This window comes from Xenopus laevis, chromosome 6S, assembly GCF_017654675.1.
Source record: "Xenopus laevis strain J_2021 chromosome 6S, Xenopus_laevis_v10.1, whole genome shotgun sequence".
Lineage (NCBI taxonomy): Eukaryota > Metazoa > Chordata > Amphibia > Anura > Pipidae > Xenopus > Xenopus laevis.
The window spans coordinates 86,010,004-86,026,715 of NC_054382.1; the positions used below are offsets into that span (position 1 = coordinate 86,010,004).

The window sequence follows — 16,712 nt, forward strand, 5'->3', positions numbered from 1 at the left end:
TACATTGTTTCAAGAGTCAGACCAGGAGGGAGGAAAAGAGAACAGAAAGGGATGCCTTATTTTCTTTTGTTATGGAAAAAATCTGGTTTTAGTTGGAGTTCCCCTTTAAAAATGTTTTTTTTCCAAAACACATCAGTTAATAGTGATGTTCCAGCAGACGTCTACACTGAAATCCGTTTCTCAAAAGAGCAAACAGATATTTTTATATTTATTTTTGAAATCTGACATGAGGCTAGACATATTGTCAGTTTCCCAGCTGCCCCAGTCATGTGATTTGTGCTCTGATAAACTTCAGTCACTCTTTATTGCTGTACTGCAAGTTGGAGTGATATCACCCCCCTCCAGCCTAACAACGGGAACAATGGGAAGGTAACCAGATAACAACTCCCTAAGGGCTCTTAAGCTGGCCACAGACGCAAAGATCCGATCGTACGAATCAATGTACGATCGGACTTTCCCATCTCCCAACCTGCCACTAACCATTCAGATCAAAGTCTTACCATTCCGACCAAATAAAGTAGTTAAAGAACAGATTAGCCGATGTTCTGCCCTGACAGCAGTCGTACGATAGACAAAGCTAGTGACAGTCTCCCACTGAAAATCGTACAATCGGCAATACACACAGAGATATTATCGGCAGCCGACAGAAATTTTCTAACCTGTCCAATCACCAAAACGACCAATCTCAGCCGGACGAAAAATGTCGGGACTCTCCACACACGTTCCGAAAACCGTACGAATCCTCGATTAGTACGAGGAGATCTTTGTGTCTATGGCCAGCTTTACAAACGAGCGTTTTTAGCTGCACTCCCCTGTGTTCCAGTTTCATGCGTTCAGCTGCAGTGGCGCGCAGGAGTAGACGCACTGAATTCTTTTCAATGTGGTTGTACTCACACAGACGCATGTAAGCGCCAAACGCAGGAAAACTGCAACGTGCTGCGTCCCAACCTGTATCCTGCGCTTACATGCATCTGTGTGAGTACAACCACATTGAAAAGAATTCAGTGCATCTACTCCTGCACTCCCCTGCAGCTGAACGCATGAAGCCGGAACACAGGGGAGTGCAGCTAAAAACGCTTGTCTGTAAGAGCCCTAAACAAGATAACATCTGCCTGATAGATATAAGATCAACACACAATAGTAAAATCCAGGTCCCACTGAGACACATTCAGTTAAAGGACCAGTAACATCAAAAGAAATTTAAAAAAAAATTGTTAGTATACATCGAAAAAAACCACCAAGACAAATGAAACTTTAAAATCGCAAAGCCTTTATTAAGAAAGAACTTACCGAAACTCCGGTACCACTGCTCTTCAGAAAAGGCGACACGTTGACGATCCATCGTGCGGCACTCGATTTCTCCTCCCAAGCTCCTATAAGGAAGGCAGCGAGGAGAGATTGAACGCGGGACAATGGATCGCCCGATCGCTTTCTGAAGAGGAGCACAAGTGGAGTTTTTTAATAAAAACTTTGCAATCTTAAAGTTTCATTTGTCTTTGTGGGGTTTTTTTCGATGTATACTAACAAATTTTTTTTTGATGTTACTGGTCCTTTAAATTGAATAGGAAAAACAACAGCCTGTCAGAAAGCAGTGCTGGCTCTTTCTGAAAGCACATGACCAGGCAAAATGACCTGAGATGGCTACCTACACACCAATATTATAAATAAATAAAAATACACTTGTTGGATTAGGAATGAAATTTTACATGGTAGAGTGAATTATTTGCAGTGTAATTTATAAATAAAAACTACATCATAAAAATCATGACAGAATCCCTTTAAGCAAGTTGTGTCATTCAAAGATTTTTCCTTGGATGCTTGGGGGTGTTCAAATAAAAAGAAACCAGACGAGAAAATGTGATCAGTTTTAGGGAAAAGCTGAATCTAACCATTTCTGTTGTGGACAACTGTTCCCTAAGTAGAAAAGTAATAACCTTGGTATGATTTCTGTTCCTGCGTCTGAAGTCTGGGCCACATGTAGAGTTTTATGAAAAAAACAGTGGTATAAAACATGATATGGTTTTGGCAATTAATATCTTAAGCAGTAGAACTTATAAAACATAGAAGGCCTAAAAACAATTGTTTGCACCCTGCTTGCTCCCCTTACATGTTGTTTTTGTCTATCAGGCACTCTGGGGTGACTGGCACAAGCAGAATGCTAAACACTTGGTATTGCAGCATAGATTTTAACCTTGATATCTGCCTGGGCAAAGTCACTCAAGGTTTATTCTTCTTCATCTGGTGCAACTACTGGGATCTCTTGCAAAAACATCCTCCTCAGCTATTGTTAATAGACACACCTTGCTCCTGTCTCACTGAGCATCTGTCAAATACTGGAAAAAAGTGACAGTCAAACAAATTTGAACTGTATTATTTTCTGTTGGTTTGGTCACACCCTAGAAACTGTGATGCTGTTGGATGCAACATTATCCTTAGTTGAGTTTCATCACAATGGCACAACTTTAAATCTGGTATGTCCTATTTGAATTGTTTCCAGTTATCATATTACAAGAAGCAGAGAAACGGTGGCTTGTTCACACCAGACCAGCAGAGCAGAGGCTGTACAGTTGACTGTACTGTAATTGTGATCCAAGTGCTTACATTTGTACAGTGGTACCAGCCACTGATTTCTGTCAGGTCAGATGCGAGGCCTGAGTTCCCATACTAGGGCAAGCAATTCGAGCAGACACACCAGTTACAGGAAGAATGCTGCAACATTGGTCCAGCTAGACATTTTGGAGCATGTATTTAGGGCATACATCAAATTTAAACAGAAGTCAATGGATGTGAGTGCCACCATACAAGTCTTTGCAATGTCATCCAACATCATGTGGGTAATAATCTGTTGTTTGAATGAGTGCTTACAGCTGAATCATTGGAAAAAATTTCCAGTATGAACTAAACCAATGTCTAATGTTTCCATGCCATTGGCCAATTATCGGGTATCTCATATTAGGCGTATAGATTATTATGAGAGTGATGACATACAATGGAATTGTAGGCTATGGATTAGAGGGCCACATCCAACCCACAGGCCTCCAGTTTGACAGCCCTAAACTATCTAGACTAGGACTCAGTACATTTGCTATCCTAATCACATTGCTGCTGCCACAATTATGTAACATACCATAGTAAATATAGCCATAAGGACTGCATTCACACTTAATTAACATAATTAGTAGAAATTTAGTAGAAAGTAGAAATTTTGTATAAATTTAACTTTCGGTCAGCAGCGACCAAACACGGAAGCCATAAATACAGCACTCTCCAGGATACCTTTACAAGCTATTTTTTATTCAAAATGTGCATTTGAAGCAAAAAATTCACCACACTTAACACGTTGGCATTGGCAGTGCATTTAGCCACCCTTATTTATTTGAGACTTTAACATAAGATGCTCACACGCAGGAAGGTCCGCTTATTTGGCAAAGTCAGCAATTGGATATAACTGCTTTGTTAGATCATGCCCAGATTGGATAACAAACATATTTTAGGCCTATAAATAGGCTGCTGGTTTGGTCAAAAGTGGTGGTTGAAATCTGCCTGTGTGTGCCCATATTTACAGAATATTTACAGAATCCCCCTTGACAAAGGCTATAGTGCCGAAATGTTGGGGTGTTCCTTGTCGTTTGCTTTTCCTTTTTGCCTTAAACTTACAAAATTGGTGGTATTTATATATTCATCAGTATTAGTGTGTATAAATTGTCTTAGTTAAGATATTAATGTATCTGATGTACATCTTACTGCTATAAATCTATGTAAAAGAAATTTACTTTATACCACCCTTTGTCTGTATACTACTTAGTGTGCAAACCCATTATACGCTGTATTGAGTTTTGGGTTATTTTTTGTGGTGGTACCCATGGGTTATCTGCACCTCACACGCTTGATATCTAAAAAAAACAAAAAACTTTTTTGCTGCTTGGAGTGCCCTCCTTTGATCTGTGTGTCTATGTGCCCATATTTATACCCCGTTGGCTTCAATTGTTGATCAGATAGCAATGAGAATGGTGTATACCAGTAATTGTGAAAGTGTCCATGAAACTGTATATTTTTCCATACTGATATATTGTATGTGCTCAGTCATGGCATAGATGCAGAGCTTGCATAGCACTAATGATGCCACACTGCAGCGGCCACCAACTTTTTTGCACCACGGACCAGTTTCAACCAAGACAATTGTTACGAGGATTAGGGAGGGGATAGGGGATGTAGATGCATGGGTGCATTTCAGGCTTACTAAAAAAAACCTTTCCAAACAGTATTTTGGTCCTTATTGCAATCTGTAGAGAGTAGTGATGTGTGGGCAGACCCGATACCCACGGGTTGGGCGGGTTTGGGTCGACCTTGCACTGCTCTTCGCCGGTGGCGGTGCTCTCCCCGCCTGCCACCTTCAAATGCTGGCATCCGACTTCCGGTTTTATAGTCCCGCATCTGCTCGCCCCGCCACTTTTGTGACGTCATTGGCGGGTCGGTCGGCGCGGGTCTATAAAAGGACCCCAGAAGCACGGGTGCGGGCAGGCTGCAGGAGGGTGGAATAGGGTCGGGTGCGGGTCAGGAAAACCCTGACCCGCACATTACTAGTACAAAGCTTCCTGGGCTTTGCACAGCTGTTGTCATGGCAATGATGCATCAGGAAGCTGGGATTGCAAGTAATTAGGGCATTTTTAGTTGTTTTTACAAGTATTATAGACAGCAGCTTTGACCAGGGGTGGCCCAGTTCGGCACAGCTCGCAGCCCCGGTGGTTGGGGACCCCTGCCATACTGTATTCACTTTGGTAGAATTGTTTATATGAGAAAGCTTGCTCACTAATTGTGTTCTTCATGCATTACTAATGAAGACAAGAGTGTGAAGACATATTTGCTGGCAGCTGGAACGTTTGTTTAGCCTGCCTGGCAACAAAATACTTATAGAGCTAAAAGATCAAAGGACGAACTGGGCATTCACGAGCTCGGTTGGCATTGGAGCGAATGTTGAGATGGGGGTGAATTTGTGTGTGACACAGCCCATTCCATCCAGCCGCGTACTTCCGCATTCATTGCCCGGGGCTGTGCCCTCTGTCTCACAGCAGGTTTCCTTTGATGTCAAGAGGTTTCCCAGCCGCTACCTCCCCTACAGGAAAGGCTCCCATCTAGCAGCTACCGGCGGCGACTCGGGTTTGATTTGTATCACCTTGCCATGGAAGTGAACATTTCGCACGGGAAGGGGAGGGACCTGAACAGGCAGTTGCTTCTTGAGACCGCTAGTGTAACAGGATCTGGATGAACATTGACCTAGTCACCTGTGTGGGCTCATTAATATGGGCTTCTCCCTACGAAACCCCCCGCCCCTCTGAGAGTTGGTACAGTTCTATACGAAAACCTTTCCCGCTTAGGAAACGGGTAATAGAAGGGCTTCCCTGCGTTTATGTTTAACACGTGGAGCCTCTGTTGTTCAACTACAATTCCCAGAATCCATCCAGTAGTGTTCGGAGTTCTGGTTTGACGACATTTTGTCGTTTAATATTCCCGAACTGTGGCGCTTTCTCGCCCCCAGTAGTCATAGCTGCAGCGTGTATATTATGTGTGTGCAGAATGTGGGACGTGTCCCCGGTGGTGCGTCCTGAACTATGTCCCCCGGCACACAGTGAACTTGCTTCCTGTTTCATGAGGGGATCTGCTTGTTTTCAGCTGCTGGATTCTTTGGCTGCCACTTTCCGTGCTACTGTGGGTTTAGGAGAGAGAGGGTGGGAGGGAGGCTGTGTCAGTTTTGCATGGGGAGACCCGCCTAATCATTTCTTGCTCTCACAGCACTGAGCTTTCCTGTGCCTGGGCAGCAGCAGTAGCAGGCTTGGCCTTTGCACAGAGGAGTAGGCGGGCCTCCAGTACAGGGGTGCAAAGTGCAAAGCATGAGCTTTCTGCGGATCGGGACAGGCTCACTGCTGCGCCTCGGCTGTTGTCACAGAGCAGGACCGTGGCCTGTGGCGGTGTCTCCTCGCTCTGGGGCTCGGCCTATCGTGGATATGTCCCACTCACGCCACTTTGTGGATTTCCACGGCTCTAACATCCCCAGCTCCATGAAAAAGCTGGTTGTGACTCAGCTCAGCCCCAACTTCAGGCAGGCTGTTACTCTCATTGCCAACGCCCCGGTGCCAGTGCCAGGGGACGGAGAACTCCTCGTCAGGAACCGGTGAGCAATGTTACTGTACTTCTGTCACTACCAGTGCACCCTAAAGTCTGTCCTTCCGGTGCCTGGTCTGGACACGCCCCCACTCATACAGGAGGACATTCATATGTAGGAATCCTGGCCCCACGTGCACATAGGAACTCATACCACTTGTTCAAATGCCAGGAAGCTGCCATGTCCGCTACACACAGTAATAGCCAGGGCAAGAAGAGCCTCCTCTTTTATTACTGCCATCCCTAAATAAGTTGTAGAAGCTGCGACATTGCTTTATTCAGCTCTCTCGCTGTGTTGCATTGTCCTGCGCTTTGTCTGTCACACACTCAGTTGCAGTAAGTGAATGCAACTAGTAGTTAGTGACTGCAACTGTTTACTCACCTGCCTTGCAGGAGGATGGGATCAGCAGCAGTGGAGCACCTAAGAGAGTGATGTGCGCTTATCCATCAGACTGCCGAGCGATCTCTCTCTCTCTCTCTCTCTACACGTCACTCACCCTACAAAGCACTGAATCAACAGCGAGAGAAATCTGTGCTGCTTCATAATCTCTGGATCATTCTCACCCCAGGGAGACGTGAGCTACAGGCACTAAAGAGAGAGACCAGAGCACACACACACGTGCCAGTTTAACCTACTGCCCCAATGTTCCCACTCTTTTATTCCAGTACACTTCTGTAGAATGCTGATGATTTCAATATACTGTGCCACATTTATGGCCATTTTTTAATAACAAGTCTTTTAAATAAACCTCTTTATTATAAACCTTTGTATTAGCGACATGTCCAATGTGAGACATTGCTGTAGGCCTTACTACTCTATAGTACTCTTCTTATCTGGCTGTTTTCTTCCAGTCCATGGGAGGTGCCAGTCTTTTGCAGTGTAACTGTATTGTATGTCTTCCCATAAAACACTGCCTACACTTCCATTTATCTGCAAACACTTCACCTGGCAGTGTCACAACCTCTGATATATTTCTACCCACACCCAAGGGCACAGTGCCAAGGTAAAATAACCAACAACACTGCCTGGAGATTCTTTCTATAGAATGGCATTTATGTTGTGCAAACATAAAACTTCATCATAATAACGATTTAAAGTGGACCTGTCACCCAGACATAAAAAGCTGTATAATAAATGTCCTTTTCAAATTAAATATGAAACCCAAATTATTATTTTTTTATTTAAGCATTCATAGCTGTTGTAAACACATTAAAAATATCAGCTGTCGATCAAATATTGCCTACCCCTCTATGCCTTAAGGTGGCCATAGACGCAAAGATCCGCTCGTTTGGCGACAATGCCAAACAAGCTGACCTTTCCCCCATATGCCACTAATGGGCATGGCTATATCGGGGCTAATCCGAACATAATGGGATCCAGCGGGACAGTCGGGACAAAATCAAACCTGTCCGATCGACCAAACGACCGATCTCCGCCGGGCGAAAAATGCCAGGACTCTCCACACCCAGTCCGAAAATCGTACGAATCCTCGATTCGTACGATTTGATCTTTGCATCCATGGCCACCTTTAGGCATAGAGGTGGGGCAGACCATTACTTTCACTTTCCATTTAGCACTTACTAGATGTCATTGGTCTCCCCATATTACCCCAGTTCTCTTAACCATTAAATTGTGTAACCAGGGCATGGGGTTGGACATCAGGTCCCCCATTCTGGTGCACAAACACGATTCTGAGATGATGCAAGACTTGTCTTAATCTGGCTGCTGTCTCCTTGCTATAATTATGAAATTCCCAGACAGAAGGAAATATGATTCAAATAATTTTTACAGTTCAATTAAAGTTAATTTTGCTAATGTTGACTAACATGATAAAATAGGATTTGGAATTATTTTTTTTTTGTTGACGGTCCCCTTTAAGTGCCCAAACTGTGGTTTTAATAAATACTCTTAAAGAAAAAAGAAGTGTGGCATACCTTTCTGTGCCAGCTCAAATGGTTACACCCTGGAAACTCACAGTTTTTCTTGTTCCATGGGGTAGACAGACCCTTGTGGCTGAACCCAACATATGCCAATCCACTGCCTAAATAATAACCCCCCAAATAGTTTGATCCTTTGTTGAAGCAGATCATCTTAAATAATGTAAATTATAAACAACACCTAGAGAGACTTCCATAAAAATCCATCTTTCACAAACCACAGTACTGTTAGTAATCAACTCCAGTCTAAAATATCGATACAATAATATACAGGAAATAAAACATACAAAAAAACATTTTATGGAGAAGAACGTCGTTTTTTCCCTTTTCTTAAAAATAATGAAATATCTTAAACTCAGGTTCTTCTTTTACACGTTGTCCTGTTGATTTATAATTTTCATGAAATATTTTTGTAAAATACATTGGCTTGACTAACTTATTCCTACGGGTGTTTCTGTAGTCCATTTAGCTCTCTTGCAAGATCTAAGTAAAATGAACTAAATCTGCACACAAACATAGAATCAGAACAAGCGATGCGATATGACTTTAATATGAGTTTCAGTATTCCTATTTTATAGATTTTCCTTCCCCAATAACTGTTACTGTTGCTTTATTTGAGTTAACGTGGGGGGGAAACTGTGGCAAGTGTAGCAGGCGCTGGAAGATGCAATTATTTAGCGATCAAGTTATACGCAATTCCTGCGTTCATACTGTGCACCTAAGAATAATCATTTATGCTCATTTTACATGAATATTTTTCAGGGAAATCACAGCACGTAGGGTGCATTTAGTGTGCCACAATCATTTCTTTTGCATCCAGTGTTTATACATTTGTGCGTGTATTTATGGGACTTGAGCTACTGATATTTGCGCGCAACAAATTCGTTATTTTCACTTGTGAGCGAACTGAAGATTTGTAGGTAATTGTGGCGAGCAGGCACCGGTTTGCCTAGGATTTTTTTTTTCTTATAGAAATGTAACAAATATTAAACATCAACGATTTTTATACTATGGGCTTGAATACAAACCAGTATTTAAATGAAACCAGGGCGAGAATGGAGTTTAGAAATAAATAGTATGTGCCCATGCCCGGACTTTATTTCCAACAATGTGTTCGGGAGTGTCCTAAATAAAGGAACTGGCGCAAGAGGTTGGAGGCATGTGTTGTAGTTACCCAAATGTGAGGGGTATCGGGAGTGGCAGAGGATTACTCATTCCATGACTGTCTGCCACCCAGAAGCATCACTTGCTCCCTAAACACTGTGTCTGCGACCCATGAAGCAACAATCCCATGTTCCATTAAAAAGAAAGGCTGATGCAATTGCGTCGAGTTGTGTAGTTTTGCGCGACTGGTGTTATCCTTTTATGCCCTCGCTGTTCTGTGCCTTTTTCTTCCAAATGCCAGCCGTTCACTTAACACTGTACTGTCCCTATTGTCCATGTCATTCATTGTGGTCCCTGCGCATTCATCTTCATCTTCAGACTTCTTGGCAATTACAGGGTCAACTTCTTGCCAATTATGAGTAAAATGGAACTTTCCCATGAAGAGGAAGGTGCCTATTACCCCTCACCCACCAACAACAAAAGGTGGGCATATAAGACTCTGATTTATTATTCTTTATCAGCAATTAGCCCCTTTTGCGTGCAAAGTTGCCTGCGAACACTTTGCACGGGTTAATGTGCATCACTCCGGCCTCTCCTCCTTTCCAGGGGCAGTGTGAGGAGTGAAGTGCTTCCAGGCTTGCTGTATATTTAGTACAGCCCCGGAGCCCATTGAGTGTTTCAGCTGAGCTCTCCTACCAGGGAGTCTGGAATGGATTTCCTTGCGCTCAGAGCGCTCTCTTTGCGTTTAGAGGCAGCCATGTGCGCATTGCTCCGGGACTTTTGGTGCGTGCGGATCAGTACCAGATGTAACCGATTGTAACAATACGGTGAACTTATTCTGTGTCCTTCTTGTATTGTAACTAAAAGTAACATTTCTCTTATTGAAACAAATTGAACAGAAGCCTCAGTCTAAATCACTGCTAATAGTAATTACAGTGTATAGAAAATGGTGTGAGTGCCATGAATGTAATATATGTATATGCAATGCTTGATATGTGAATCATGAGCAGTTAGGTGCCAACACCAGTCATTGGTCTCCTGTGTATACCTCTTGTAGTGTTATCTATACAGACACATCTTTGCTCTTACCATCTTGCCTCTTCTTTATTCTTTTTTATTTTTATTGCATTCTTTAATTCCAAGCATCTTCTGCCCATCCACTGCTTTTAAAACTGTTTCACCCATTCTTCTTTATGTTTCTGCAGTTTTTCCCCCACTAAGAAACACCTCCCATTCTCTTTATATTATCAGATGGCCATTCTCAGGTTTTTGTTCATGCAAGTATATCTGCTGTTATTAATATGTTACAAGCAGCACATACCTATGGACTGTGTGAATTAGGGAAGATTCCATCTCAAATGCCTTTTATATTTAAAGCTGTAAAAAACACTTTACTTGTGCCTTCATTTCTTTTCCATTTAAAGTTAAAATAATGTGTATTAAAGGGGATGTTCACCTTCCAAACACTTTTTTCAGTTCAGTTGTTTTCAGATTGTTCACCAGAAATACTTTTTTTCAGTTATTTCCATCTTTTATTTTTTACAGTTTTTCCAAAATCTAAGTTGAAAATTCAATGTCTCTGATGTTTGAGTCTGGCAGTTCAGTAATTCAGGTGCAGTTTCGGAACCGTTACAATTTAGTTGATACATCTCTCAGCAGCATCTCTGCAGTATTAGCAACTATTGTATCAATTCTAACATCTGCCTGTAATGAAACCCAGAGATTCTGCTCAGCAGGGACAAAGATAAGAAATGTATCAACTAAGTGTATCAATTTAGAAAAGTTTACAGAGTCAGCGACCCCCCCCCCCAGAGCTGTTTCAGAAGTTGAAAAATGACACTTTGCACTTCAATTAGAAAAACTGTGACACGTAGAAAAAGTAATTGGAAAAAGTAATTATTTCTGGTGATCTATCTGAAAACAACTAGTTGTTTGAAGGTGAACAACCCCTTTAATATTAATAAACTAGGCTTCTGTACTTGGAGCAGACGGAATTATGTTTTTTTAAACATGTAATTTGGTATTTGTCAAAAACATAAGCATTTAACACAGTGTCAATGTATAAATTGTCACAGCCTTAGATGCACTAACTGAAATACTTCTATTTATTCTGATATTTAGAGGTGTTAATCTGGCAAAAACAATTCAGCAAGAATCAGACTCAGAAAAAAAGCTCCTTTTGTTTTAGTTCACTGCTAATAGTTCACATTGTGGTGGGCATAGGATATTCAATATATGAATTGACATAGCAGTATTCCCTGCTGGAATCTTGTTAGATTCCTGAGTTCTGGAAAGACTGTACAAGATAGTCTGACCACATGCTGCACTGTTGCACAATACACAATGCTGCTGACACTGGATACTGTGCAACACTGCTGAGGAAGATGAAGTAGAAGAAGGCAAAAATATTCCAGCTGCACATAGTGGGGGGGGGGGGCACTGGTAGCAGATCTTGCAGAAGTTGCCATCTCTGTTTAGTGTAAAGTAAATAGAGATAAATAAAAACATCACAGTCACTTTTGCCTTTTCTGGGATCGATACTCCAATACATTACAAATGTTTGTTTGTTTTTCATTTATAGGGGATAAATAGTATAAATAGGCTGTTGTGAAAGTACAAGCAGCTGTTGTCTGTAACTTTAGTCAATTCAGGTCCCAGTGTATGAGTTTAAGAACAAGATCTGAAATGGAAGTAGGTAAAGTAGTGAACACCCTTAACCCTCCCTCTGCTGATTAGCCTGGTGCACAATGTAGGAGGGTACTGCCACCTCCAATAGTACAGTAGAAATAGGAAACACTGGCACTCAAGGCAAAAGAACTGCAGTTTATTAGTTCGAACGTGCAACGTTTCGCTCCGAAATGTTGCACGTTCGCTCTAATAAACAGCAAGGGGTAACCCTGCAATTCTTTTGCCTTGATTGCCAGTGTTTCCTATTTTTAAGAAAAAAATCATCACTGATTCCTATGGAATCACACACACAGATCACACAATTGTTGCTGCAGTTTTGTCACCATATTCTGTATGTTTCTCCGAAATCTCATAACGTTTTATGAGTCACTACCTTGTGCAGTGCAGTATAATCACAGCTACTAAATACTGGTTACTAATGGGAACAAGGCAAAAGAATAGTCTCAGCGCTTTCGTTAACAATGCACAGCTGAATGAACACAACTGTTTTTATTAGTATGTGAAACATCTTACTTCTGCTGCTACCACTGTCAGTGTACAGAAAGATTATTGTAAAGGTAGCAGGGGGATTCTGATGTACAAATGGGTCTCTGTCTTGCATCAACCCTTTGGATGAAATCAAGAGCAGGGCAACAGCAGTGGATCAATGCACCCGTCACTAGGCATTGTGGGAAACCAAGCTCAGCATATGAAACTCCCCAGCTAAAAACATTTTGACTTCTTATTTTCGCTGACAGGAGCAAGATATTTAAAGGATCATAGCTTCTGTGCAGCTGCAAATACATGGAATTCTGATAAATCGTAGGAAAACTACATTTCTACAATTAGTCATTCTGTGCCATCTTAAAAAAAACTATCTAAATATGTTGCAGCTCTCCAGCAAATGTTACAGCATTTGGGAACTGATAACATTTTAATTCCTAGTTGTGCTTGAGTGAAAGAAATTAAGGTGCGGTACTACCAGACCGAAGGATGTTTTAGTTCTGTAGCCTGTCTCTCTCACACAACGGAAACCAAGACTTTTAAATATATACTAAAATGTGTAATTGTTTTTGGCTAATATTGTACTCCTATCTATCTGTATATCTATCTTTCTGTAATTTTCAGTATCTACAGCAATATGGGTGAGTCTGGAAAAGGTATTTTTTGTCTGATATATATAGTCAAACAGTGCAACCAGACCCACAGTGACTTGGACGCAGCAGATTGCTTGCTTAAAGGGTTTGGCATTTAAGGTTTAAGGCTAGTTTTAACTCTGCATTTTGCTTGTGGCTTTTTCAGTGTGGCATCTTTCTCTTTCTGATATAAGCCTATAATTTATATTATTCCTTTTTTCGAACAATTGTTAGATTTCTAGTGCATACATGGTTTATGCTGCTCTATACTGCATGTCCAGGAAAATGTGGCGGTGGAAACTAAGGAGGTTTAAATTCTGTTACACTACTGGGGGTCTGGTTGCACTATTTGACTCATAAAGGTCCCTGTGGGGGACCGAAACGTTGAGCAAAATAAACCTTTGTAAGATCGATTCAGCAATTCCTCTGAGTGTCGTTCTTCTGCATTGCTTATGGTGTTTGTTAGCTCGGGCACCCAGACAAAATAACTGCACCTCATGCATGGTTTGCACCTTATGTCTCAAGAATACAGAATTTCCGGATTAGAGTGTGGCTGCATTATACTACCTTTGCCTTACCTACATTGTCACACTAACATCATCAATTTTACAAAAATTACAGGGATTAAAGTCAAGTACTTATTCAGTCAGTCGATTATTTAGTACCTTAGGAAACATGGCAATACATTTAACTGAAGTTTTACATTTACCATGTAACTTATATGTTTTATTACATTCAACAAAACAACTTTTTTTTTTCTCCAGCTTTGTAGGAATCAATGCATCGGATATAAACTACTCCTCCGGGCGGTATGACATCTCAACAAAACCTCCGTTTGATGCTGGATTTGAAGGCATTGGAGAAGTTGTAGCTTTGGGCCTCAGTGCTAGTAAAACATATGCTGTTGGCCAAACAGTAGCCTATGTTCAAGGTGGCTCATTTGCCGAATATACTGTTATACCTGCACAACTAGCAGTCCCAGTACCCTTAGTTAAACCAGAATTCTTAACCCTGCTTATCAGTGGTACAACCGCATACATCAGTCTCAAGGAGATGGGACAGTTATCTGAAGGAAAAAAGGTTTTGGTTACTGCAGCAGCTGGTGGCACAGGCCAGTTTGCTGTTCAACTTGCAAAGAAAGCTAAATGCTATGTGATTGGGACCTGTTCCTCACATAAAAAAAGCTGGTTTTCTGAAATCAATTGGCTGTGACCTTCCAATCAATTATAAAACTGAAAATATTGGTTCAGTACTGAAGAGTCAGTTTCCTGATGGTTTAGATGTTGTATATGAATCTGTTGGCGGAGAAATGTTTGACCTATCAGTCAACTGTTTGGCTACAAAAGGTTGCCTTATAATCATTGGCTTTATTTCTGGCTACCAGACATCTCAAGGTATTTTGCCTGTTAAAGCAGGAGCACTACCTGCAGTCTTACTGAAAAAGTCTGCCAGCATCCATGGGTTTTTCTTGAACCATTACTTATCTGAATACAAAGAAGCAATTATGTCTCTGCTAAAACTATATCAAAAGGGGGAACTGGTTTGCGAAGTGGACTATGGCGATCAGTCACCGGAAGGCAGGTTCACCGGTCTGGAATCTATATTTCGTGCTGTAGATTATATGTATACAGGGAAAAACATAGGAAAAATTGTAGTGGAATTACCTCACCCTGTCAACAGCAAGCTGTAAAAACAGAACAATGAAATAAATCACAAGAGAAACTGGTGCTTTCTGCCTGAGAGTTTCTACAATATGTTGTTCCTAATGGATAGTATATTAAAAACACTATCAAGGTGTTGGTAAAATGTTTTCATTGTTAAAATAGCTGTTTCATTTCAAGGGCACAAGCTGGCTGGATTTAATAGTTTATGAGCTAGTTCACTTTCCTAAAACTATTCAAATAGTGTTCTACAAAAATGACTTTCAGTTGTTTTCTGTTTTTATTGTTTTATCATTTTTCTCAAATGTAAGTTTTGAAAATAATTAGCTTGATTAGTAGCTCAACAAAAGAGTATTGGTTGAGGCTGGGTATTCTATGTAATTTGAAATAATATGCCTTTTTGTCTGATAATGGATTCTAAACAGTTATTCTTTTATACCATAGTTAAATTATCAGCAGCTTCAGCCCCTCTCTGAATAAAGCTGGCCATAGATGCAAAGATATAGTCATACGAACGATTTTTGGACCGTGTGTGGATCGTCCCATCATTTTTGTTCCATGGTGATCGGTTGTTTTTAAACATATTTCTGTCAGATAATGATAATCTCTCTGCATGTATTGCCTATCTGACAATATCAATACATTTTTTGTACTATTAAAAAAAAAAAACGACATATCGCAATCATGTTTTTGCCAACATCTAAAGGAATGCAGGCACTGCAGACACATATGGAACTGATATATTGCCTAAGCAGAAGAGTATAGGGGTGCCGGCAGCTCAAAGTTTAGGAGCTAATCTAGAGTTTTCATAATTAGGCTATATGTCCCCTTTAAGAAACCGTGGTTTACTGGAAAACATAAAATTGGAGAAAATGAAACTATTTGATTTTAAAATAATATTCATTAAATATCAGCCTTCTTGTTCCTAGTGCAATTGAGCTCTCTGCACTATGCATCAATTTTCTGGTTTGAAAATCAAGAATTTTTGCCTCCAACCCCATCTTTTTGTCACCCTTGGAGGGAAGGGAGGGTTTTGCGTTTATATCATGTCAGGAGCTGACATTTAACTGATAGGAAAAGGTTTTGTGATGGTGAATACCACTTTATCCTAAAAAGCAATAAACATATCACAGTCCAAAGTTTTTTAATGGAAAGGACTGTCCGGCAGTATTTATGTGGAAGCACTGTAGCTTAAAAATAAGCATTTGTGTTGATTAATATTGTTGTTGATAGAATGACTATTTACGATTAATAATAACTAACAAGAATCCTTTGTAGCTCTTGGTAATTTCATTTAGTGGCAATCTGTTTTAGCACATTTATGTTAAAACAAAAAATAAAAAAGTTGAAATTGATGCAATAAAAGTATATATTATAAAAATGTTTATTGGTTATGATTCCAGTAGTTATCATTAAACAATATATTTGGTAGTACAGGTATGAGACCTGTTATTCATAATGCTCAGGACTTGGGGTTTTCCAATAATGGATCTTTCCGTTATTTGGATCTTCATACCTTAAGTCTGCTAGTAAATCATGTAAACCAGGGGTGCCCAAAAGGTAGATGGGGATCTACCAGTAGACCTTTAGCTGGAGATCAGTAGATCTCAAGACACTGTCAACAAACTGCTTGTCTATATCACCCTCCTGCTGATTCATGCTTTTTATTTAGATATTTATTAAGTTAAGGTAACATAAGAAAAATGTTGCTTGTTAAATATTGCAATATACATTTTCTTATAAATCAATGGAAATAATGTAATATTTTCCACTGAACAGAATGCTTACAATGCTTTTATGGATGTAGATCATAATGGGACATCATCAGCTCCTGTAAACATTCTTAGTTTGGATCAAATACAAGGTACTATTTTATTGTTACAGAGAAAAAGGAAATCATTTTAAAAAATTTGGATTATTTGTATAAAATGGAGAGACGGCCTTTCTGTAATTAGGAGTTTTCTGAATAATGGGTTTCTGGGTAACGGACCCCACACCTGTAACAATTCTGGAATTTTGTCCTTAAATGTTTTTAAAAGTGATATTG

The 16,712-nt window shown here is 40.5% G+C and overlaps 1 protein-coding gene across 1 annotated transcript; it reads left to right on the forward strand.

Annotated features, from left to right (window-relative positions):
* Window positions 1-5,844: 5,844 nt before the first annotated feature.
* zadh2.S (zinc binding alcohol dehydrogenase domain containing 2 S homeolog) lies at window positions 5,845-15,320 on the forward strand. The gene is given in 3 exon segments (NM_001091558.1): window positions 5,845-6,169; window positions 13,769-14,186; window positions 14,188-15,320. Coding segments are annotated over 3 exon segments (1,206 nt in total). The 5' UTR covers window positions 5,845-5,888; the 3' UTR covers window positions 14,695-15,320.
* Window positions 15,321-16,712: the final 1,392 nt, after the last annotated feature.